We start from the raw sequence: 26,827 nt of genomic DNA on the forward strand, positions 1-26,827 counted from the left end.
CCGTGTCGTCGGATAATCCGACTGTGTGTGGTATGCATCGGACTGATTCCGTCTGAATATCCGTCTGAATATCCGTCGGACCCAATTTTCCAACATGTTGGAAATATTTCCCGACCAACTGGGCCGATCGGACATACTCCGATCATGTGTAGAGAATTTTGATCGGACCAAGTGCCACGCATGCTCAGATCAAATTCCTACATCAAAGCTATTGGCTACTAGCCTGAACGTAGTCCCATCGTAACGAAATTACGTCATCACGTTCTGAAAGATCGGATTTTTCGCCAACTTTGTCCGACCGTGTGTATGCAACAGTTTCGGACAAGATCCGACGGACAAAATCCGAAGGGCAAAATCCGACGGATTTGGTTGTGGAAATCTCCGACCGTGTGTACAGGGGCTAAGAGGGGAGTTTTCCTCACTTTGGGAGATTTCCTTTAACTTTCTGTTGCATCTGGGACAGAATGTGAAGGTACATTTTCCCAATGGTACACTGGTGGCAAAAAAAAAAATACCTGGCATGGGTTCTAATCCTCCACTTCTCTCACAAAATTACTTTTGCAATTACTAAGTCTAGCCAAATTGCAAACTGTTACAGTATGTTGTGTTTGATAGCCATAGTTAATTGTATTTAGTAAGAGGGCAAACCCAAAAACAAAAATGGAGAATATTGCAGTTTGCCAATTCTTAGTTGTGGTGTCTGCATTCGTTTTTATTTTTTAGGCCTTTTCCCTTTATTTCTCCTGGTGATCCTGCCTGTAACACATTTCCTATCCTTGGGTGTCTGCATTCCGGATGAAATAGTAATGAGGCATCTTTGGACAACAGCATTGTCAGTCCCAGGAGAGGGTAGTATTAGGCCGCGTACACACGGGCAGACTGTTCGCCCAACTTTGTCCGCTGAACAGTGTTTGGGCGGACAGTCCGCTCGTGTGTGGGCTTTCAGCGGACAGTTTCAGCGGACAGTTGGACGGACAAGGTTTTTCGGAATTTCCGAAAAACTGTCCGCTGAAACCTTGTTTCAGCGAACAGCCCGCTCGTGTGTAGGCTTGTTCGTCAAACAAAGTTGCGCGCATGCTCAGAAAGGATTTTCACGCCGAAAGCTATAATGCAGTGTATAGGACGTCGTATTTTTCGTCCCGTCGTACGTGCCGTTCACGTCATCGCGCACGGTTTCAGCAAACTGTTCGTCCGTCGTGTGTGGCCATGTCCGTCCATGCTAAGTTTGAGCGGACTGTTTGCCGAAACTGTTGGACGGACAAAGTTGGGCGAACAGTCCGCGCGTGTGTACGCGGCCTTAGACTAGCAGATTTGATTAACAATTTGAAGTTGAACATCAGATTTGACAGCAGGACTGAACTCTGGACTTGACTAAATAGTTCAAGCAGAATTCTATCTAATGCTTTATAAGCAGTTAGAGCAACAACTTTTTCTTTTGGGTACACATGTCAGTTTTAAATGGTTTGTCTCACTCCCTGCTACTTTGACTGGACAGATTGGCTTGTTAAAGTAAGTTGAAAAATAACAAACTTACTGGCTGGATTACCAGGTGAAAATAAAGAAAAACAGCCTAAAAAAAACAGCCACCACATCTAAGCATTGGTAAGCTGCAATGTAATGTTTTTGTTTTTGGGTTTAATACCACTTTAATTTCCCAGAAAACTGTCATCTATACCTTTTGAGTTAATAGATCCTGTCATGAATACAAATTCCTCTTTTCATCTTGATGTTTTACATGATGTATATCAAACTAATTTATTGATTAGCTGTAAAATGTGCATGTAGCTCTCATATGTATTTTACATATGTATTTTTATATTGATGTGGACTTTGGTATCATTGCAATATGACATTATGTTCAGAATAAGATTATGTGGTTGATTTACTAAAGGCAAATAGATTGTCCACCTTCCAAGTGCAATTGCCCTCATTTTCACCAGAGCTTAGTAAATGTGGTAAACATACAGTTGTGCTCATAAGTTTACATACCCTGGCAGAATTTATGATTTCTTGGCCATTTTTCAGAGAATATGAATGATCACAAACACTTTTCTTTCACTCATGGTTAGTGTTTGGCTGAAGCCATATATTATCAATCAACTGTGTTTACTCTTTTTAAATCATAATGACAACAGAAACTACCCAAATGACACTGATCAAAAGTTTACACACCCCAGTTCTTAATACTGTGTATTGTCCCCTTTAACATCAATGTCAGCTTGAAGTCTTTTGTGGTATTTGTGGATGAGGCTCTTTATCTCCTCTGATGGTAAAGCTGCCCATTCCTCTTGGCAAAAAGCCTCCAGTTCCTGTAAATTCTTGGGCTGTCTTGCATGAACTGCACTTTTGAGATCTCCCTTGAGTGGCTTAATGATATTGAGGTCACAAGACTGAGATGGCTACTTTAGAACCTTCACTTTATTCTGCTGTAGCCAATGACAGATCGACTTGGCCTTGTGTTTTGAATCATTCTCATGTTGAAATGTCCAAGTACGTCCCATGCACAGCTTCCTGGCAAATGTTCCTCCTGTATATTTTGATAACATACTGCATTCATCTTGCCAACAATTTTGACCAAATTTGCTGTGCCTTTGTAGCTCACACATCCCACAGCACAAAACATCAGCGATCCACCTCTGTACCTTTCATCATAGGCCTTGTTGACTCCTCTCCAAATGTAGTATTTATTGTTGTAGCCAAAAAGCTAAATTGTGGTCTAATCACTCCAAATGACTTTGTGCCAGAATTTGAGGCTTTTCTCTGTGCTGTTTGGCATATCGTAAGTGGGATACTTTGCAGCATTTGCGTAGGAATGTCTTTCTTCTGGTGACTGGACCATGTAGCACATTTTTCGTCAAGTGCCTCCCTATTGAGCATCTTGAAACAGCCACACCACGTTTTCAGGGAGTCCTGTATTTCACCTGAAGTTATTTGTGGGTTTTTCTTTGCACCCCGAACAATTTTCCTGGCAGTTGTGGCTGAAACTTTAGTTGGTCTACCTGACCGTGGTTTCGTTTCAGCTAAACTCCTCATTTTCCACTTCTTGATTAGAGTTTCAACAATACTGATTGGCATTTTACATTCCTTGGATATCTTTTTATATCCCTTTCCTGTTTTATACAGTTCAACTACCTTTTCCCGCAGATCCTTTGACAATTATTTTGCTTTCCATATTACTCAGAATCCAGAAACATTGGTGCAGCACTGGATGAAAGATGCAAGAGTCTGTCAGGAGTCCAGAAATGCATCAACCTTTTATACACACACACACTAATTACAAGCAAACAGATCACAAGTGAGGATGGTTACCTTTAATAGCCATGCAAACCTCTGTGTGTCAACTTGTGTGCATGTTATCAGGCCAAAATCACCAGGGTATGTAAACTTTTGATCAGGGTCATTTGGGTAGTTTCTGCTCTCATTATGACTTAAAAAGAGTAAACACAGTTGATTGATAATACATGACTTCAGTCAAACACTAACCATGAATGAAATAAATGTTATTGTGTTATCATTCATATTCTGTGTACACCCCAAAGCTCAAACACATGAGTGTGCATGTGTGTGTGTGTGTGTGTGTGTGTGTGTATATATATATATATATATACAGTATCTCACAGAAGTGAATACACCCCTCACATTTTTGTAATTTCTTTATTATATCTTTTCATGTGACAGCTGACAGCACTGAAGAAATTACACTTTGATACAATGTAAAGTAGCGAGTGTACAGCTTGTATAGCAGTGTAAATTTGCTGTCCCCTCAAAATAACTCAACACACAGCCATTAATGTCTAAACTGCTGGCAACAAAGTGAGTACACCCCTAAGTCAAAATGTTCAAATTGGGCCCAAAGTGTCAATATTTTGTATGGCCCTCATTTTCCAGCACCGCATTAACCCTAATGGGCATGGGATTCACCAGAGTTTCACAGGTTGTCACTGGAGTCCTCTTCCACTCAATGACGACATCATAGAGCTGGTGGATGTTAGGGACGTTGAGCTCCCCCACCTTCTATTTGAGGATGCCCCACAGATACTCAATAGGGTTTAGTTCTGGAGACATGCTTGGCCAGTCCATCACCTTTACCCTCAATATATCTATATATATCTATATATATATATATATATATATATATATTGATAGATATACACACACACACTCTTATGGCAGAGATCAGTGGGAGGTCTTTCCAATCTCATTGCCAGCACACAGAATGCTAATGCACATGGAGGGTATGCATTAGTGTGTGCCCAGGCACACCCAGCACACCCCATGTGCACACCTATGGTGGTAAAGTTCTGCTGATTTCCATCATCTAGTCGTGTCTTTTTTAATTTACTGTACACCTGATTAGGTATGCTTTACAAAGTGAAGATTATCCACATTCACTAAGATATGGAAAAAATGAATGGAACTGCACTTGAAAAGTGCACAGTCTATTTGTTTTAAGTAAGTCAACACCTAGGTATTTTAGGTCCTTTGAGTTTTGTATCAATGTAAACTAAAAGATCACTATAGATAGCATTATAGCCTGGGGCCATTTGGACACTGGTTTAGATATTGATTCTTGTAGCTAGAAGCGATCATGCACAAGTGCATGATAATGTCATGGTTTGGAAAATGACACACAATGAATGAAGTCCCAGTTCAGTCAACCTGCCCACTCCTTTAATTTTATTTAAGGTTAGACAGAAAACTGGAAGTGTTTGAGTGTCAGTCAGCCTATTAGTAGTAGATAAGAGTGGGCAACTGCCACTAGAAGAGGATTTAAACCAATTTGTTAAGGGGGGGGGGGGTTGGGGGTTGGGGAAAGGTTGCAGATGGGAACTCTGTGACTGTTGTATAAACATTGTAAATAACATGTGCACATATTTGTTTTTTTACTTATTTCCTATCAGAAATTTAGGTATACTGTACCTAGGGATATAGCAAGTGAAGATTGAATAACTACACTTTTACAGCTAAAATGTTCCCCACTCTTCAGTTTCAGAAAATTGACATGCATATGAAAAGTAACAGTATACATTAAAAAAAGCACAAAGCTGAATGTAGAGATTAAAAATAACTATTTTTTTGTAACTATGCTGTTTTTACTAACTTGCACATTTTATTTTCTATTTCAGATTGGCAGATTGCAACACTCGCTTTACTACTGGGTGGAGCAGCCATCATTCTCATTGCATTCCTGGTTGGTCTAATTTCCATATGTGTGGGATCTCGCCGGCGGTTCTACAGGCCCGTGGCGGTCATGTTGTTTGCAGCAGGTAATTTTGTCTTATTGTTACAGGTGCAGAAGCCTCCCATTCTAACATTTAAACTTGAAAGTATCTTATATACTTGGATCTGTTATCGGTAGCCCCATGCAGACAGAACTGTCACTGAAATGACACTCTGTGTTATAGAAAACCAAAAATCTGAAACAAAAATATAATCAGTGCAATATTATACTAAATGCAAGTGAAAATACAAATAAAATATTCAGTGCAACTCAATATTGAACTATTGCCAATATTGAAATATTGAATATATCATGATTGCTGCCAGCACCTTTCAGAGTGTATCCACATGTGAAAAGTACAATACTAATAAACAAAATATAGTGTAGCGCAACCAGTGAAGCAATAAATCATTTCCATATAATGTAAAAATTTCACCTGCTGACCTGCTGAAGGAGCTAGTTAGAGAGCATAACATGTACAGGTGTAAAGTGGTGCCATTCAAGACTTTTTTTCATTTTATATCAACGTGGAAAGTTGATGATATGCATGTTTTTCACATACCTACAGGAATATTTTAACCCTTTAAAATCCACATTTTTCAATGAGTTAGCGTGACTCAAAATGTGCGCTACCAAACGCTGGAGCAGAATTTTAAAGGGTTAATCCCTGTGTATAGTTTTAATAAATATAAGCACTAATGCACTACACCTGAACCATCCCATGTGCAAGGGGTCTTATAGGTAGGCCTTCCTCTAAAAGCTTTCTAGTTCAGAAAACTGCTAAGGACGGCTATACACTGTTCGAAACTCGGCCGGTTCAGCAGGAACCGGCCAAGATTCGAACCGTTAGTGGGCAGGCTGAATGTACCAAGTCGATCGGTTGATCAACTTGGGTACAACCAGCCTGCCAGATTTGCTTGCGATTATAGGTAGCAGCTGCTAGAACCTGCTCCCATCCCCATCCCCAATACCCTCCCACAGGGAGAATACAATTGTTGATTTCCCTATAAGCACTGTCTGTGTTGATGGGGACATTTGCACCACATATGGCCAGCCTAAGTCTAATGCCGTGTACACGCGATCATAATTCTCATCAGAAAAAGCTCTGAAGGTTTTCCCGATGGAATTCCGATGGAATTCGGCTCAAGCTGTTTTGCCTACACACGGCCACACCAAATTCCAATGTTTATAACGCGGTGACGTGCAACACGTACGACGCGACTAGAAAAAGGAAGTTCAATAGCCAGGAGCCAATAGCTTCTGTCTCGTAGTTGAATCTGAGCATGCAGGATTTTTGGCATGTCAGAATTGCATACACACGATCGGAATTACCGATAGAAAGTTTCTCCGTCTGGAAAATTGAGAACATGCTATCAATTTTGGCTGGCGGGAATTCGGACAGCTAAATTCCAATAGTGCATACACACAGTCGCATTTTCCGATGAAAAGCTCTCATCTGTCTTTTTCTGGCCGGAATTCCGATCGCGTGCACGCGGCATAAGTGCATTTTACTCTTAGGTAGGGATAATTAAATAGTTTTATCCAAATTTTTACATCAACAGAACATATAGTATTTGTGGATGGATATCTTTTTTGGGTAAATGAAATTTTGGTGATGATATAACTGTGTATGCGATGTGTGAATCCCCTTTGACAATTTCTGTCTGGGAAATAGTTTGAATTTTCTATTTTTTTATTTAACAATATACATACATTTGTGTGTGTGTGTGTGTGTGTTATAATTCAAAAGGAGTGGTGACATTGTATAAATGGAATATGGGAAATTAACTATTTTTATATACTAAGTTCTAAATAATGAGAACATTTACTTGTGAAAAGTGTCTTGGCAACAATGGCATAAAACATAAAGAGAACGACAGCCATATTGGTAAATTACAAACTATAAATCGGAAGTTCAATTTGGCAGTGCAATAAATTCCTTATATCAACCACAAATTTCACATTTTAGCCCACCAAGCATTGCTCCTTACTAAACCTATCCCACACGGAGCAAACATACTGCATATGCTATCTTTTCTTTTTCAATCTCTCCTCCAAGTTATTGTACAGTATAATGGAGTATTGTCAATGTTTTTCCTTTGATTTCTGCTATCTGATGACAGAATGCCTGCAACTCCATAGGGCACAGTTTCTTTATTTTCCCTCCTTTCCCTTGGGTTTCTCTGTACTAACACTGACAAAATTATTTGTGGCAGGCCAGGGGTTGGGGATGGCTTTATCCTGCTCATACACAGGCTTTAACTTTGTACAGCAGGGATATGCAATTAGCGGAGATCCAGCTGTTGCAGAACTACAAGTCCCATGAGGCATAGCAAGACTCTGAAAGCCACAAGCATGACACCCAGAGGCAGAGGCATGATGGGACTTGTAGTTTTGCAACAGCTGAAGGTCCGCTAATTGCATATCACTGCTGTAGAGTATACCTTTAGCATAAAAGAGAACTCAAATGCCCCGTACACACAAGTCTGAAAAATCTTGGTTTTGGTTTTTCTGACGGAATTCCACTCAAGCTTGGCTTGCATACACACGGTCACACAAAAGTTTGCTGAACTTTCGACTGTCAAGAATGCGGTGACGTAAAACACTATGGTGAGCCAAGAAAATTAAGTTCAATGCTTCCGTGCATGCGTCAAATTGTTTCCAAGCATGCGTAGGAATTTTGCGCATTGGAATTGGTACAGACAATTGGAATTTCTGATCAGAATTTTTTCTGACTGAAAAATTGAGAACCGGCTCTCAATCTTTTGCTGGAAGGAATTCGGCCAGCAAAAGTCCGATGGAGCATACACACGGTCACATTTTCCGACCAAAAGCTCTCATCTGTCTTTTTCTGGCCGAATTTCTGATTGTGTGTATGGGGCTTACTTCTCAAGTACTGCAAAGCAATATGTGAATGGAAGATTTGACAGGTGCTTTATCAAAGACATGATTGCTCTGCCCTCTGCTGGGAAAAGCAGTGGCAACCGCTTTGGTATAGCCTACTCAGCAGTGCTAAAAAAAAAAAAAAAAACTGGAAAGCCAAACACCTTCAATCCTTACTTGGTTGTGTTTTGGCTAATGCAGCTCTCATATAATTTGTAGATGGATACTCACACATGAATAGCTATGAGTGGGGCCAGTCATTTATTGCAAATAAGAAATATTTGCAATAAATGACTGGCCCCACATTTGTTTCCTGCGATCTTTAAACTTTGGAAGCACTGCAAACAAAATGCAATGCTACCACAGTTGCACCTGAAAAAGATTGGCAGATTAGTTGCTTTTAGAACCATGGAGCCTGCTTAATGCATTCTCATTGCAGACAAAGCAGCTCAAACCCAGATCCTGCTGCATTGTGCATTTAATTGCATGTGGTTGAGTATTGATGCCTGCAAAGTGCAGTGTTTAGTAAGCAGATCCTTTCTTTATGAGCTCTAAATGCGATGCTTAAAAATGAGTGATTTGTTATATAGTTGTATATAACCCATTGAAGTGGATTATGGGAAAAATAAAGAAATTGCTTATGACCAAAATGTTATGAACTATATTTTTCCATGGTGTTAGAACTAGAGGCAATTTTATGTTAGAATCAGCCTCATATAACCCAGCCCTGTAAAAAAAAAAAAAAAAAAAAGCTGCCGCTCACCATCTGCATTTTGTAAGGTTTCATATACATGTCTCTTGAAAATGACTTTGCTATAGCTGACAGCATTTCTCATTTTATATTCACATATTTTCTGCTTTTGTTGTTCCTCCTTCAACCACTTGAGACAGAAAAAAATGAATTTGTAAGTGTGAGCCCTTGAAGCAACAATGCCTGGGAAAACTGCAGCTAAAAATAGCTCTTTGCTAACTCACAAAGAGCATCTCTTCTCTTTCATAGTCGGTAGCAGGATATTCCATGTATTAATGGCACTTACCTGGCCTGTGTTGCCTGGACAACAGACACTGAATTGTGCTCTAAACCATTTCCTACTGAAGCATCAAGAGATACTTATCCGCTAAGAGGCAAGCACACACCATTTTCCATATTTGTCAAAGATGCTCATATATAGGAATGTCATTTAGGAATGATATTATGGTATAGTACCCAGCAATACGGGTTTGATCAGTTTTGGGTCCTTACCATACATATCATTTTCACTTTATATATCCTGATCAAAGTAAAAACAGGCCATCCCACAATCCCATCTGCTTACGTACAACCTCTAACTTTCTTTTAGGATTCAAATGCATTTAGAAGCTGTCTAGGAAATCTAATCCTTCCAGTGATTTATTAGTTGTCTCTGAGAATTCATTACCATCAATTTTGATTGCCTGGAAAAGCTTAAGCACACGCAATGGGGGGTTATTTACGAAAGGCAAATCTACTTTGCACTGCAAGTGCACTTGGAAGTGCAGTCGCTCTAAATCTAATGCCGCGTACACACGACCGGACTTTTCAGCAGAAAAGGTCAGATGGAATCATTTCATTGGATATTCCGATCGTGTGTGGGCTTCATCTGACTTTTTCTTTCGAAAATTCTGACGGACCTAGAAATAGAACATGTTTTAAATCTTTCCGACGGAATCAATTCCTATCGGGAAAAGCGTTCATCTGTATGCTGTTCCGGCGGACCAAAAATGATGCAAGGGCAGCTATTGGCTATTTAACTTCCTTTTTCTAGTCCCATCGTACGTGTTGTCACCACGTCTAAACGATCGAACTTTGGTGTGATCGTGTGTATGCAAGTCCGTTTCAGCGGAACTCAGTCGGAACTCCGTCAGAAAAACCACCATGGCGCGTACACACAACCGGACTTTCCTGCAGACTAGGTCTGACGGAATCAGTCTATCGGACAATCCGATCGTGTGTGGGCTAATCTGATCGTTTTTCACATTAAAAATCCGACAGACCTAGAAATAGAACATGTTTCAAATCTGTCCGACAGAAAACCTGAAAACCGTTCGTCTGTATGCTGGTCCGATGGACCAAATACGACGCAAGGGAAGCTATTGGCTACTGGCTATTGAACTTCCTTTTCTAGTCCCGTCTTACGTCATCACATTCAAAATGAAGGGACTTTCGAACGGACTTAGTCCTAGTCTGCTGGAAAGTCCGGTCGTGTGTACGCAGCATTAGAGTTTTTCTGACGGAAAAACCGGTTGTGTGTACGCGGCATAAGGGATAGATCTGAAATGAGTGGAAGCTCTGCTGATTTTATCATCCAATCATGTGGAAGCTAAAATGCTGTTTTTTTTTTTCCTTGAATATCCCCCTCGGATCTACAGTGACTTTACTTCCAAGTGCACTTGCAGTGCAAAAGTGGATTTGCCTTTAGTAAATAACCCCCAATGTTTGATTATTTAGTAGAATTTTTTTTCCACACTACAAACACACACACATTTTCACATACAGTGGTTAACATATTCATAGTTGATGTCTAATAGTAGTTCTAGGAAATATTTTAAAGCATATATAAAACCAAAAAATGATATGCAATATGCTTCAGCTTGCCAGTCTTTAGATATGGGGGGTTATTTACTAAATGCAACTCCACTTTGCACTACAAGTGCACTTGGAAGTGCAGTTGCTGCAGATCCGAGGGGGACATTCAAGGAAAATAAAAAACAAACCCCATGGCATCATATGGTTACCATGCTTATTTACCATTCTGTGCCTATAAAGGAATGCTGTTGTCACTCTAGGAAAGAACATGTATTCGGATTACAGAACACCACCCTCTTTCCTCTTCATCATAAGGGAGAGGCAAGAGGGCACAGCTCAGAAGATATCTGTCAAGATCAACAGGTGTTTTTTTCACTTGAAGAATAGATTTAACAAAACACTTTTAATGGTATTGTTATGAGACCAAAAAGGAACACACAGGAGAAGATCATTCTTATGCTTTACATATACACTATATTACTAAAAGTATTGGGACGCCTGCCTTTACACACACATGAATTTAATGGCATTCCAGTCTTAGTCTATAAGTTTCAATATTTAGTTGGCCCACCCTTTGCAGCTATAATAGCTTCAACTCTTCTGGGAAGGCTGTCCACAAGTTTTAGGAGTGTTTCTATGGGAATGTCTGAACATTTTTCCACAAGCGCATTTGTAAGGTCAGGCACTGATGTGGATGAGAAGGCCTGGCTCGCAGTCTGCACTCTAATTCATCCTAAAGGTGTTCTATCAGGTTGAGGTCAGAACTCTGTGCAGTCCAGTCATGTTCCTCCACCCTAAACTCACTTATCCGTGTCTTTATGGACCTTGCTGTGTGCCCACTGTCCCACTATTTAACTAATAAAATTATAATTGGCCAATTATTAAAAACCCAACCATTACAGCTACAGGTAGGTTGTGTGAGACTTCCTCCAAAAAAAAAAGGGGGGAACAAATAGTTATGTATACCCCGGGGGGGGGCACAGTCTAGATGAACTAGGTCAAAAAATGAAAGCCTCTCCTCCATATCGATGTTCAAGATTAGATAATTATAAGTAACTGAATGTTTTTCAGAACTCCTTGAAAAATCCTTCAGTAGGATGTGTTCTGGGGCCAATATGTGGATGGATGTCATTTAAAGTTCATTAACCCCCCCTAGCGGTAATCCCGAGTCTGGCTCGGGGTAGGAATATACTGATAGGAGCGGTAACCCCGAGCCAGACTCGGGATGGCTTCGCTGGATGCAGGGGAGGACACAGGGAGAGTTACTCACCTTGTCCCCTGGATACACACGCTGTGTGATCGAGCCATCCTGCGCTCGATTCACAGTGCCGAATGCCGCTGAGCTCCGTTCCCTGCGGCGTTACGGCGCACGGGAGCGGAGAATGGCGGCAAATTCAAAAAAGTAAAAACACACAAAACACACACAGCACTGTAATCTTACAGATTACAGTGCTGTATTAAAATATACACACCCCCTTTGTCCCTAGTGGTCTGTGCAATGCCCTGCATGCACTTTTATATTATAAATACTGTTTTTTACTGCCTGGAATTTGGAGATTGTCCATAGCAACCAAAAAGTGTAAATTTTTCAGTGTTTTTGTATTTGATTACATTATTCAATAATTTTTATTATTCTTTATTATATTATAAACTTTATCATACCTGGGATGTCTGCTAGACTCTGGTTTGAACAGATTTAAGAGCGTTATTCCTAAGAATTACAGGACTACAAAATAAAAGCCAGATTTCGTGCAAAATAATTGTACCGCTTTCAGCACCTAATTCCAGACTGAATCATACCGCCAGGGAGGTTAAGGGATCCTCCAATGGAATATAGAGTAAGACCAACCTACATATGTGTTGACGGGCCACTACATGTGGCTGAATAGCATTTAAAGTCCGTCAGGGTGTCCTTTAACCACTTGCTTACTGGGCACTTAAACACCCTTCCTGCCCAGACCAATTTTCAGCTTTCGGTGCTCTCACACTTTGAATGACAATTACTCAGTCATGCAACACTGTACCCAAATGAATTTTGTGTCCTTTTTTTCCCACAAATAGAGCTTTCTTTTGGTGGTATTTGATCACCTCTGGGGTTTTTATTTTTTGCGCTATAAATGAAAAAAGACCGAAAATTTTGAAAAAAAACGCATATTTCTTTGTTTCTGTGACAGAATTATGCAAATTATTAATTTTTCTTCATAAATTTTGGCCACAATTTATACTGCTACATATCTTTGGTAAAAATAACCCAAATTAGTGGATATTATTTGGTCTTTGTGAAAGTTAGAGAGTCTACAAGCTGTGGTGCGAATCGCACAAAATTGATCACATCTGATGTACTGGTGGCCTATCTCGCTTCTTGTGACCCGAACAAGTCAGGAAAGTACAAATACCCCCCAAATGACCCCTTTTTGGAAAGTAGACATTCCAAGGTATTTAGTAAGAGGCATGGTGAGCTTTTTGATGTTGTCATTTTTTTCCCACAATTCTTTGCAAAATGAAGATTTTTCATTTTCTTTATTTTTCTCCACAAAATTGTCATTGTAATAGGTTATTTCTCTCACGTGGCATGTGTATACCACAAATGACACCCCCCAAAAAATTCTGCTACTCCTCCTGAGTATTACAATACCACATGTGTGGGACTTTTTCACAGCCTGGCCACATAGAGAGGCCCAACATGCAGGGAGCGCCATCACGTGTTCTAGAAGCATAAATTACACATCTAACTTGTTGACTATTTATTACACTTTTGAAGCACCAGGACAATGACACGTGACACTGATGACAGATGGCACTGATACGTGGCAATGATGACACTTATACGTGGCACTGATGACACGTGGCACTGATGACAGATGACACTAATATGTGGCACTGATGACACGTGCCACTAATACGTGGCACTGATGACACGTGGCACTAATACGTGGCACTGATGACACGTGGCACTAATATGTGGCACTGATGACACGTGGCACTAATACGTGGCACTGATGACATGTGGCACTAATACGTGGCACTAATACGTGCCACCGGTGACAGATGGCACTAATACGTGGCACCAATGACGCGTGACACTGATGACAGATGGCACTGATAAGTGACATTGATGACACGTGACACTGACAACAGATGGCACGTGACACTGACAGGTGGCACTGATGACAAATGGCACTGATACGTGACACTGATGACAGATGGCACTAATACGTGGCACTGATGACAGATGGCACTATGTGGCACTAATAACACGTGGCACTGATGACAGATGCCACTTATACGTGGCACTGATGACAGATGGCACTGGGGACAAATGGCACTGACAACAAGTGGCACTGGGGACAGATAGCACTGCGGGCAGGTGGCACTGGGGTGGGGTGGATTGCACTGGGGTGGATGGCACTGGGGTGGATGGCACTGGGGCGGATGGCACTGGGGCAGGATGGCACTGGGGCAGGATGGCACTGGGGGAGATGGCACTGGGGCGGATGGCACTGGGGCAGGATGGCACTGGGGCAGGATGGCACTGGGGGGGCATGGCACTGGGGGGGGGGTGGCACTGGGGGAGGATGGCTCTGGGGGAGGATGGCACTTTTTTTTAAACTTCTTTTTTACTTTTTTTTTTTTTTTTCTTTTGTACACTGACGGCTGCTGCAGCCGTTCTTCTCTCCCCTCTCACATGCTGTCTGTGTGAGGAGGGAGAGCGGCGCTGAGAGATGATCTCATATGTTTACATATGAGATCATCTCCCATTGGACACGCCGATCACGCTGTAAACGGCCGCTGTGATTGGACGTTTACAGCGATCTGTGTTTGCCTGTCCCCGGGGGACACGGCAAACACAGAACTTCCGCGATGCGCGCCCGCGGCGGCGCGCATTGCGGAAGTAAACACCAGGCCATCCAGGGACGGCCAGGCGAGGGAAGCCGCCCGCCCTAAGGCCGTCATTCGGCTATAGGGCGGGCGGGAAGCGGTTAATGAAATGTGTTGTAATCCCATATATATTATATTATATTATATTATATATTATCACATATATCAGGCTATTTTGCTGGGTCTCTTACATATACAGGTGCATCCCATAAAATTAGAATATCATCAAAACTTTTTTTTTTTTTTTAGTAATTCAATAAAAAAAAAATGAAACTCATATATTTTATATAGATGCTTTACACACAAAGTAATATATTTAAAGCATTTATTTCTTTTCAGTTTGATGATTTTGGCTTACAGCTAGTTAAAACCCCAAATTCAGTATCTCAGAAAATCAGAATATTACATAAGACCAATAAAAAAAGGATTTTTAATATAGAAATGTTGACTTACTGAAAAATATGTCCATGTACAGTATAGTATGTACTCAATACTTGGACCAGTGACGGTGTGTCCATTAAGGGCGCTTTGGTCACGCCCCCTCTGTCACGCCACCCCCCTATATGTATAGCACAAATCTATCCATGGCCGCTGTAGCCATAGGCTCTAATAGGCTTTAAAAAAGGTGGACTCGGAGCTCAGAGCATTGAGCTCGGAGCCCACCCAAGTGTGTTAGAAAAGCAAATTAATATTTGCTTTTCTAACACTGAACCACCTCACTGTCAATCAGAAAGCATGGGTCTAATACCCTTCACCTGATTTACTGAAGGCACAGGCATCCTATTGGATGCCTAGCGAAATGGAAGAAGAGACAAACGGGAACCATGGAGGACACAGGAGATATCTCCTGACTCACTGCATGTCCCACAACTCGCCGCCATCACCCACTGCCTGACCCACCACCAGGATGGGGTAAGTGCCGGTCAGGCAGGGAATGGGCAGGAGGCACAGAGGCTGCATATTATGGGCACAGAGGTTGCATATGTTGGGCACAGAGGCTGCATTTTATGGATGCAGTGGCTACATATGATGGGCACAGAGTCTGCATTTTATGGGCGCAGTGGCTGCATATGATGGGCACAGTGGTTGCATATGATGGCACAGTGAGGCTGCAATTGATGGTTTTTTTTCAGTATTTTACTGAATTTTTCAGTTTGTTTACCCCCCCAAACATTTTGAGCACCAGCCACCACTGACCGGACGGGGCTCTTTTTGCTGGCCAATCAAGCACAGTGATACCATGATCATTAAACCAGGTACTGGTACTGTTGGCAGCGTGGGCAGGTGCCAAGTCCTGCTGGAAAAAAAAATCAGTATCTCCATGAAGCTGGTCAACAGAGGGAAGTATGAAGTGCTCTAGAATTTCCTAGTAGAGGGTTGTGCTGACATAGAACTTGATAAAACACAGTAGACCAACGCCAGCAGATGGCATGGCTTCCCAAATCATCACTGACTGTGTAAGATTTTGCATTTTATTTGGAAATCAAGGTCCCAGAGTCTGCAGGAAGAGGGGAGAAGCACAGAATCCAAGTTGCATGAGGTCCAGTGTGAAGTTTACACAGTCAGTGATGATTTGGGGAGCCATGGCATCTACTGGTGTTGGAGGAGAGAGTGCCCCCCCTCCTGAACCATACCAGGCAACATGTCCTCAACATGGGGAACTCGGGGACATCAAGCTCATCCCTACCTCAAAGCAGGGCATGTTGGTGGGGACAAGGGCCCCACCCCCACAACCCTTGCCTGGTGGTTGTGGGGGTCTGCAGGTGGGAGGCTTATCGGAATTTGGAAGCACTCTTTAACAAGGGAGCCCCCAGATCCCGCCCCCCATTGGTATGGGATACATTCTACCTAAACCCATTCACCAAAAAAGTATCAAAAAAGTTGAAATGACAAATCCTTTATTAAAAAATAAAAAATAAAAAAATCCTTCTATAGATTGTAACATTTTGTTGACCTGCAACAAAAACTAAATCTTTATGATCGATCAGCACTACATGATGGTGTATGGTATCATTTTTATATTCTAAGGAGGAAGGAGAAAGCCAAGGAGACAGACAGCCAACCATAAATGATAATATTGCTTTACCACTGCATCTATAAAAGCACTACACAAGGCTAATTAAGCTTTATTTTAGCACAAGATGTGTTCTTAAAAGTAGATGGTTTAGGCTGCTTCCTGCCAAAAAGAAGCAGACATTAAAAGTAGGCCATATGCTAACTTATAAAATCATGCTTTTCAAAGAGAAAAAAAAAATCACGATCAATAGCCTACTAACGCACATTTAAAATTTTGCATAATCATTTATTGTTCATTTAAAATATTTCTATGACCAATCGCATCAAAGTAAGACCCCTGTTATTACTATTTACTGCTAGATTACAATTCATTAGGTACATAGATCTAGCAGGGTGCTACAGTGGTGTAGTGGGTATCCCTTTTGCCTATCAGTAAAAAGGATTGCTGGTTCAAATCCCAGCACTACATGCCTGGAGTTTGCATGTTCTCCCTGTGCCTGCGTGGGTTTTCTCCAGGTACTCCGGTTTCCTCCCACACTCCAAAGACATGCTGGTAGGTTAATTGGCTTCTGTCTAAATTGACCCTAGTATATATGAATGTGAGTTAGGGACCTTAGATTGTAAGCTCCTTGAGAGTAGGGACTGATGTGAATGTATATGTAAAGCGTTGTCTAAATTGACAGCACTATATAAGTATCTGCAATAATAATAATAGTATTATGTAAGAAGTTCTCTTGCCTTGAGAACAGACTGAATTTCTTGTGGCATATATTCAGCAAGGGGGGTGGAAATGCTCCTTAGGAAATTTGGTCTATGCTGACTTGACAGCATTATGTAGTTTCTTCAAATTGTCAGTGATTCATTCATGCTTTAAACCTTCCATGCCACTTCATCTAAATGTACCCCATTGGATTAAACACAGATACCTGGACTGTGTAGGCCCTTTGGTTCACACTAAAATCTTAGTCATATTTGTGGAATTGGACTGAAATTATGTGTGCTTTCTGAAAGGGCATATCATCCTACTGAGCGTAACCTCTGAAAAATAGATTGACTGTGACTCTGAAAAGGTACATATGGACAGCAGCAACACTTAGGTAGACTGTAATATTCAAATGATGCTCAGTTAGTTTTAAGGTGCCTATGAGAACAGTGTTGCATCGATTGACCAACACAAACAAACTGTTACATTCACACAATACAACATGGCTTCATGAATTATGTTGTGTATATTAGATTCTAAAGCCTTGTACACACAAACAGATTTTCCGATGGGAAATGTGTGATGACAGGCTGTTGGCAGAAAATCCGACTGTTTGTACGCTCAATCGGACAATTGTTGTCATATTTTCCATGGACAAATGTTTGATGGCAGGCTTTAAAATTTTCCACGGACAAATGTCTGTTGTCGGATTTTCCAAGTATGTGTACACAAGTCCGTCGGACAAAAGTCCAAAGTACAAACACGCATGTTCAGAAGCAAGGATGAGCCAGAAGCAGTCGGTCTTGTAAACTAGTGTTCTTAATGGAGAATTAACATTTGTGACGTGGCAAATTATGAAATCTCCAAATGCAGCGCACATTCTCTTCTTCTTTAATGGGATAATAATGAAGTTGCTTTGCTGGTGATACTGATGAAGTTATTGCAAACAAATTTTCAAAGGCTTTTTTTTTCTAGTGATATCAAGAATAATATTACTATGCTTGTTCATTTTTTATTTTTTTGGTGCAAGTTACCATAACACCATTATCCCATAGTTTTTAAGATCAAATATACAGCTATCTTGGTGTCCCTTGTTAATTTTACATTGTATTTTTAAAAATGTAACTGCCTACTCCCAAACTGTCATTTGAAGTAAAACACATAGCCAAGTATTGCACAATTGTTTTATCGTGCATTAAAAAAAGAAAACAAATAAAATTAGACATGCTATCTGCCAATAGAACTTAACCAAAAAGTGCATTCTATGCATCCAAAAACATAGACAATATACCAAATCAAACCATTATTCAACCAAAATTTTAAATAAAAGCCTCATGCATGTGTCCTGCTTATTAATATAAGGGGTCAACAATGTCAAGGGTTGGTGAAAGCAGGGGTCTGTCATCCATAGATAATTACAAAAATCATTATTCTCCTGGAGCTCCCGCAGCAAAGGCATATGACATGTCACGATTAATAAAGCAACCAATTTTTGGTCCAAGAAATCTTCCTCCTTCTGTTCCTGGACTGGACTTGGGTCAAAGCAATAACTCCAAGGCCAATAATAAATAACCGTTATCTCCTCCGCAACATGTCTGGTTGACGAACAGCCGTTCCGAAACAAACTGAAAAACGTAAAATGAAAAGCACAAACTAAAAAGCGCAAACTGAAAAGCACAAAATGAAAGGCGCAAAATGAAAAGCACAAAATGAAAAGCACGAATCAACACTCACCAAACTTCTACTAACAGGAAATTAGCATAAGGAGCCAACGTGTGGTGCTAAAGAGCTGAAAAATTAGTACGTCACTACATTCGGGTTTGTTGGCTGACAATTGTGTGCTGTTTGTATGCAAGACAAGTTTCGGGCCAATGCCCTCCAGACAAAAGTCTGAGGTTTTGTCTGTGGAAAATCCGACCGCATGTACGAGGTTTAACTCTACTATTTGCTTAGCCAAGCAGAAAACATAAATTGACCATGTAATGTTTTCAAAGTCTTCAGTAGCCCAGTTTTGCTCATCCAAAGTTCACATTAAAACTATTTTTATGATCTTAGTTGATTTAGTAGAATCTGCTATGAACTTGTATATATTGCCTTCCCTACCTCATAGCATTTGGGTATCCATAGATACAGAAGCACAGCTTATATTCTTTCAATTTAGCAGAAATATACTGTGTCCCTGCTGGCTAAAATAGGTTCTTGTCTACCCTGTACTCACAAAAAAGAGAGAGAATCAATTATTTTCCTAAAGGACTTACTTGCCTAAAGTGTAACTGCACCTTCAGTTGTCATTGATCCTCTATTTTTACCTACCTTGGGCAGTTTACAGCTGTTTATTAATATGAGCTTTTATTATTTTCACTTATAAATTGGTGAGACGTGCCTATGGGTAGCATGGTGTCCTTATAAGTTATTTCTACATGTAAAGCCTTAAGGGCATCTTCCCATCTAAACAAAACAAGCTCCGTTTTTACTTTTTGTGGTGACCTAAAGTAAAGAACATACAGTATCTTTGCACATATTAATACATTTAGCTAAGTAACTATTTTCTTTTAACTGAGGCCCCCGAGCATCCTTATTTATTTAGTTCTTACAATTATAGGATATATTTTTATTGTCTTTTGTTCACAACTTGTGGCTATATTGCTGCTGAAAATATTCAATAACAGTTACACATTGTCAGTTATTACACTGTGAAAAGATTTAAAATGTTTTTGTTCATAATTATTTTCTTTTACCCAGTCAGCTGAAAAATACTTGGTGGATAGTTATTCCAAGTTTGTGTTAAGTGAAACAATCTAAGTTTGTGTTAAGTGGGAAGCCAGTTGTTCAATATTTGGGCCTGAGGGCCACCCACAAAATAAGCTCTGTCAACCATATTCCCAACATGTTTGTGGCCAGATGAGCTTCCTGGTAAGTCAGTACCTTGTTAAGTTCTTTGCTTCTCTTTGGATAGATAAAGTTATGAGGCTGAACATTCTGTTGCCCAAAAATGCATTTTTTTCTCTGTCACAATGCTTTCAGCTGCAACCAACAGTGACAGTGTACCATACCAAATGGCCACTAGTAAAGTAGCAAAAATATATGATATTTATAAATCATTTTAAGGTGCATTAGGCCTTTGCTCCCTGGACATTTTGTCATGAGTCAGATTAAAGCGGCAGTAAACTTTCAATTAAGAATATATTTCCTGCTTCAATGTAATATCATAATGTGCTAGCATGCACCGCATTGAATACAACTTTTGGATGGCCAAGCCACAATGGCTTCACTGGCCGTCACAAAGAGCTCTGAAGGGACAGCATGGAGTATGCCGTCCCTTAAGAGTGAATGTGCCGGTGACGTCTACAGCTGCAGAAACAGCGAATATCTCCTAAACAGTGCAAGTTTAGGACATGTTCCTTGTACCTACTGGTAAGCTTTATTATAAGCTTACCTGTAGGTACCCATGTTCAAACTGTGTTTACTTCAACTTTAATGCTAAAATGAAATTCACCAAAAAACATTTCCATTTCATTCTTGTGTAGAGAAAAGTAACAGTTTTAAACGTAACATTTCAGGAGGATATATCCCCCTCTGCTCTGTTCAACCAATGCTGAATATGTAATGTAACTATATGCTTTTATCCCTCCCCCTTCCCAATTAAACCAGACTTGTTGCTTTGCCCCGAATGGACAAAACTGTTTTGTTTTAATCAATCATCGGGTGTTCACCTGTTCACTGTACAGAAATTATTATGGGGCAATAGTGGGAAATTCGAGCACTGCAGAATGCCCCATAATGCATTGTGAGTTTGCAGTGCATTTCTGTATGATGATTGGCCAAATCATGCACCTGACTTGCATGCTTTGGCCAGTCACGGCGTGCTCTGCTGAGAGAGCCATAATTGGCCAAAGGTAGGATGCCTTTGGCCAATCATGACTCAAGGGGACTAAGTCCACGCCCCACACTATATAAGGATTCTTACAGAGCAGCTGTGTATAGTGTGTGGATGAGATACATTAGATTAGGTAGGCAGGTTAGTTAGTGGCAGTGTATTTGATATATATATATATATATATATATATATATATACTCTGCATTTAGCGTATACTTGATATTCAGTGTATATGCTATATTCAGTCAATGCAGGCATTGTAGTTTATATAACACAGTGTATTTTAAAAAAAATGGCGTGGCCCCTTCAGGTCTGGATTTTAAAGGGAACCTGGTGCCAAAATAAAAAAAATGGCATGGGGGTCCCCCCTAAATCCATATCAGGCTCTTTAGGTCTGGTATAGATTTTAAAGGGAACCACGCACCAAATTAAAAAAAAATGCGTGGGGGTCTCCCCAAAATCCATACAAGACCCTTATTTGAGCATTCAACCTGACAGTCCACAGGAAAGGGGGGGTGAGAGAGCACATCCTACTGAGCTGTACCAGGCCACATGCCCTCAACATTGGGAGGGTACTTTGGGGCCCCAAAGCACCTTGTCCCCATCTTGATGGGGACAAGGGCCTCATCCCCACAGTCCTTGCCCAGTGGCTGTGGGGGTCTTCGGGAGGGGGGCTTATTGGAATCTGGAAGCCCCCGTTAACAAGGGGGGCCTCAGATCCAGCCCCCATGTGAATAAGCATGGGGTACATTGTACCCCTACTCATTCAACAAAAAAGTGTCAAAAAGTAAAAACGACAGCAGACAGTTTTTGACAATTCCTTTATTAATAAGAAAAAGTGTCCCGCGATGTAAATCCATCTTCAATCACGGGACTGATGGTCCCGAAAAAAAAAAGAAACTGAAGAACTCTGCCTCCATGGGAGGCATCCTGCCAGCTGCAGTCTTTTTGTGGTGACAGCTGTTATATTGGCAAGGGCGGGGCCATCCGTTAATGTAACCGGGTGACCCAGCCCTCTTCTGACATCACCGCGGGACACTTTAAAAAAAAAAAGGAATTGTCAAACACTGTTGTCTTTTTTACTTTTTTGACACTTTTTTTGGTGAATGGGTAGGGGTACAAAGTCAAAGGGGCTTCCAGATTCCAATAAGCCCCCACCCGTAGACCCCCACAACCACCAGGCAGACCCCAAAGCACCTTCCCCATGTTGAGGGCATGTGGCCTGGTACGGTTCAGGAGGAGGGGGGCACTCCCTTGTCCCCCCCTTTTCCTGCAGCCTGCCAGGTTGCATTCTCAGATAAGGGTCTGGTATGGATTTTGGGGGAAACCCCATGCCATTTTTTTTAAATTTTGGCGTGGAGTTCCCCTTAATATCCATACCAGACCCGAAGGGCCTGCTAATGGACTGGGGGAGAACCCCACTCCGTTATTTTTAGAAATTACATTTTGCTGCGTTACTGTTATAAACATGGGGAAATGCGCTACTTTATAAGTAGACTAAGGGGACCACCAGGCATGATATTTAAAGGAATATTTCATTTTTATTGTTTCACTCTGTGCATTCTCAAAATCACTGCTCCTGAAAAAACTGATGTTTTTACAACTTTTTTTGCATTCATATATGTCCCCTGGGGCAGGACCGGGTCCCCAAATGCTTTTTGTATGTTCACATAATTTTATTTTTCTGTTTGCATGTTCTGGAGCGGACCGAACCAGGGGGGGGGGGTGTTCATCTAATTTAAAAAAAATTGGCGTGGGTTCCCCCTCTGAAAGCATACCAGGCTCCCCCACCCCAAAGCACCTTGTCCCCATGTTGATGAGGACAAGGGCCTCTTCCCGACAACCCTGGCATTTGGTTGTTGAGGTCTGCGGGTGGGGGGCTTATCGGAATCCGGGAGCCCCCTTTAATAAGGGGGCCCCCGGATCCCGGCCCCCCACCCTATGAGAAAGAGTATGGGGTACAATGTACCCCTACCCATTCACCTGTGAAAAAAAATGTAAAAAAAAAACACAACACAGGATTAAAATAGTTTATTGCACAGCTCCGGGGGTCTTCTTCCATCTTGGGGGGTCTTCTCACCGGACTCCTCCGCTATCTTCTGCTAGCTCTTTTACTAGCGGAGGAGCCCGGCATTCTTCTTTGCCTTTGCCGCCCTCTTCTTCCGACTTCGGGGGTCTTGTCCCCCTCTTCGGTTCTTCTTGCCAGGCCACCGCGCCTTCTTCTAGCTCTTTTACAAGCGGTGGCCCGGTCTTCCGTCGCCGCCGCCGTCTTCTGTTCTTCTCTTCTGGAGATGTTGCCTCGTCGATGTCTCCGCATGCCGCATGCCGCGTGTTCTGTCATAGTGAGCGGAGACAGCAACGAGGCAACATCTCCAGAAGAGAAGAACAGAAGACGGCGGCGGCAGCGGCGACAGAAGACCGGGCCACCGCTTGTAAAAGAGCTAGAAGAAGGTGCGGTGGCCCGGCAAGAAGAACTGAAGAGGGGGACAAGACCCCCGAAGTCGGAAGAAGAGGGCGGCGGTGGCGGCAAAGAATGCCGGGCTCCTCCGCTAGTAAAAGAGCTAGCAGAAGATAGCGGAGGAGTCAGTCGAGAAGACCCCCCAAGACGGAAGAAGACCCCCGGAGCTGTGCAATAAACTATTTTAACCCTTGTGTGTTGTGTTTCCGATAAACCCCCCCGCCCGCAGATCCCGACAACCAACAGCCAGGGTTGTCGGGAAGAGGTCCTTGTCCTCATCAACATGGGGACAAGGTGCTTTGGGGTGGGTGGGCCGTGCAGCCTTCCCTTCCCCAAGGCACCCTCCCATGTTGAGGGCACGCGGCCTGGTATGGCTCAGGAGGGGGGGGTAGCGTGCTCGGATAAGGGTCTGGTATGGATCTGGGGTGGTCCCGAAGCCATTTTTTCAGCATAAGGGGGGTTCCCCTTAAAATCCATACCAGACCTAAGGGCTAAGGGATTTTTTTTCATAAATTTGGCGTGGACTTCCCTCTTGAGAGCTGATAATTCTGTCAGAGTCACCTCCGTATAGATGGAGATCCGACTTGGAGGCAACCTCCATTGAAATCAATGGGTACCGGTCGCCTACAAGTCGGATTGAAGTACCACAGGAACCTTTTCTGAAATTGGAGCGACTTCAGTAGTGTGCATTAAGACGGCTCTCATTCACTTGCATTGATTTTTACATGTAGCGCGACTTGAGGCGACTAGGGGCGACCTGAAGTCGGATCTGAGTTGCCCCTGTGTGAACGGACCCTCAGTGTTTAATTTATCCAAATGAACAAATACCATATTGTACATTTGTGGTTTCATATTTCTCCTGTTGTTAAAATCTTTTTTAGGCCTTATTTTAGAATAATTATTGTAATTGTATTTTATTCCCAAATGCAGTCCAGATAATATGTTTAGAAGAAAGATCTATGTGATTTGCAGTGTGACAGGATATAGGTAATACTCATTATTCTTTCCTTTTTGCAAGTCAGTGGGGGGTGAAACATCTTCAATTATTCCTTGAGCAAGCTAGTAGTAGTCTTATGTACTTTTGATTAGTTTCATTTGATATAAGTCTCTGCAGGTGCACACAGATAGTGGATCAATCTTTAAACAGCATTAATTATTTACTTGGCAATCAAGCTTTCAAATCTTAATTTTGCTTAATGGGTCTATCTAGCATATCTAATACCTAAAACTTTTTATGCACAGTCACATCAAGGAGAGTATAGTCATACATCATTCTATGCAGCCTTAGATTTCAAACAAATTTACTGTTTTTGTTTTAAGTATATCATCTTAAAATTATTGTAGTATCAAAAATGGGACTTTTGAGGCATACCATTCTTGTAGTTAAAATGCACAGTTTTATTACTTCACGTTAAAATATAAAGATATTACGCAAACACATTCCCATATTGCAATCTGTGATCAAAAAAGGCTTAAATTCATATAGTTGCATAGTAGGTGAGGTTGAAAAAAGACAAAAGTCCATCAAGTTCAACCTATGTGTGTGATTATATATCAATATTACATTGTATATCCCTGTATGTTGTGGTCATTCGGGTACTTATCTAATAGTTTTTTTTAAACTATCGATGCTCCTCACTGAAAAAAACACATGTGGAAGTGAATTTCACATCCTTGCCGCTCTTACAGTAAAGAACCTTCTACGTAGTCTAAGGTTAAACCTCTTTTCTTCTAATCTTAATGAGTGGCCACGTGTCTTAATAAACTCCTTTCTAAGGACACATTTGTTCCCTACTGTGGGGTCACCAGTATGGTATTTGTAAATTAAAATTAAAAATATCCCTTCTCAAGCATCTCTTCTCCAGAGAGAATAAGTTCAGTGCTCATAACCTTTCTAATATCCTCCAGTCCCTGTATTAGCTTTGTTGCCCACTCTGTACTCACTCCATTTCCTGTACATACTTCCTGAGGACTGGTGCCCAGAACTGGACAGCATACTCCAGGTGAGGCCGGACCAAAGTCTTGTATGATATATCTTGTCCACATATGATAATCAAGACGCTCAACATGTTTCCTGGACTTAGTCCACTTCTTCAGGAGCCAATTATACAACATTTGTACAGCATACAATCTTGATATTGTGATGAAGTGCCTTCATTATTTAGTCTATCCCGTTTGGATAATTCCCACTTCATTCAAAATGGTACTGACTTATGCAGACTGAAATATATATTGCTAATCACAGGAAGAAATACGATGGAAATAGAACATATACATATTAAATCATCCAATATCCAAAAGTTAATTGACCTGAAAGTGCCAGTCCTTTATATGGGATCTTTAAAACCAAAGACAAAACCTCAACTCTCAATGCTGGCTCATGCCAATTTAATGTGTAATAAACAGGCTGTTTATATCTTTCTAAAACTGCCTTGTGCAGCTTGCCTAGTGGTACATCAAATCTCAGGTCAGGACAGGGAGAAGAGAGAAAATTTACTGATTTTGTTTTAAGTATAAATGATGCATATTTAAAGAGAAAGCCCATATTCTGGACACATTATTTTCTCTTCTTTTGTTTCCACATGTTTCTGATTGGGTTTGAAAAAGAAAAAAAGTGCACCTCTGTGCTTCCACCCCTTCACCCTGCATAACATAGCTGAAATAGTTGTAACTGCAGGGGGATATAGCCCAACCAAAGTCTGCCCTGTTTGCAAAATAAAATAAAAAAAGGATATCACACAGTGTGTCCATATAATCACTGTTGAAACACTTAAAAGTTCTTTGGCCAGTAGACCTGGAACCTATTGGTTTGTGCCTTTTTATATACATTTCTTAATGAAAATTACTGAAAAAATGTAAATGCTTAAAGTTCAACTCTTGGTATGATCTGTTTTGTGATTTAGGTATGCATGTTTCCTACCTGAGGGACTACTGGGGAGGTTTACAATCACTGTAGTAGTCATCACTTCTTCTAGGTGCTGTGTCAAGTGGCTTCCACTCTACACACTGACCACAGGGGCCACTCATTTGGCACTGCCCTCATTCACAGTATGCCTTGTATTTTTGTTTCAATGTTTTCTGATCGGATGAGAATGAGATCATGATGTCACCACCCCTCCTTTCCACCTCATCTAATCAGAGAATACCTTCTATTCATTAAAAAAAGTAATTGTGTAAATAGTGGCTTTGCCAAAGGAGTAACCACTTGTCGTCAGTGTGCAGATTGGAACATGCTCAAAATAGGA

General features: G+C 41.3%; 1 protein-coding gene across 1 annotated transcript in view; it reads left to right on the forward strand.

Annotated features, from left to right (window-relative positions):
* The window catches only part of TMEM47 (transmembrane protein 47), a 155,970-nt gene that overhangs the window by 104,174 nt on the left and 24,969 nt on the right, over nucleotides 1–26,827 (forward strand). The window contains exon 2 of the mRNA XM_077482556.1: nucleotides 5,127–5,267. Within this exon, the coding sequence (XP_077338682.1) occupies nucleotides 5,127–5,267 (141 nt within the window). The remainder of the gene's footprint in view (nucleotides 1–5,126; nucleotides 5,268–26,827) is intronic.

This window comes from Lithobates pipiens, unplaced genomic scaffold, assembly GCF_037356315.1.
Source record: "Lithobates pipiens isolate NorthernLeopardFrog02 unplaced genomic scaffold, aLitPip1_a1.2 Scaffold_16, whole genome shotgun sequence".
NCBI classification, from domain to species: Eukaryota; Metazoa; Chordata; class Amphibia; order Anura; family Ranidae; genus Lithobates; species Lithobates pipiens.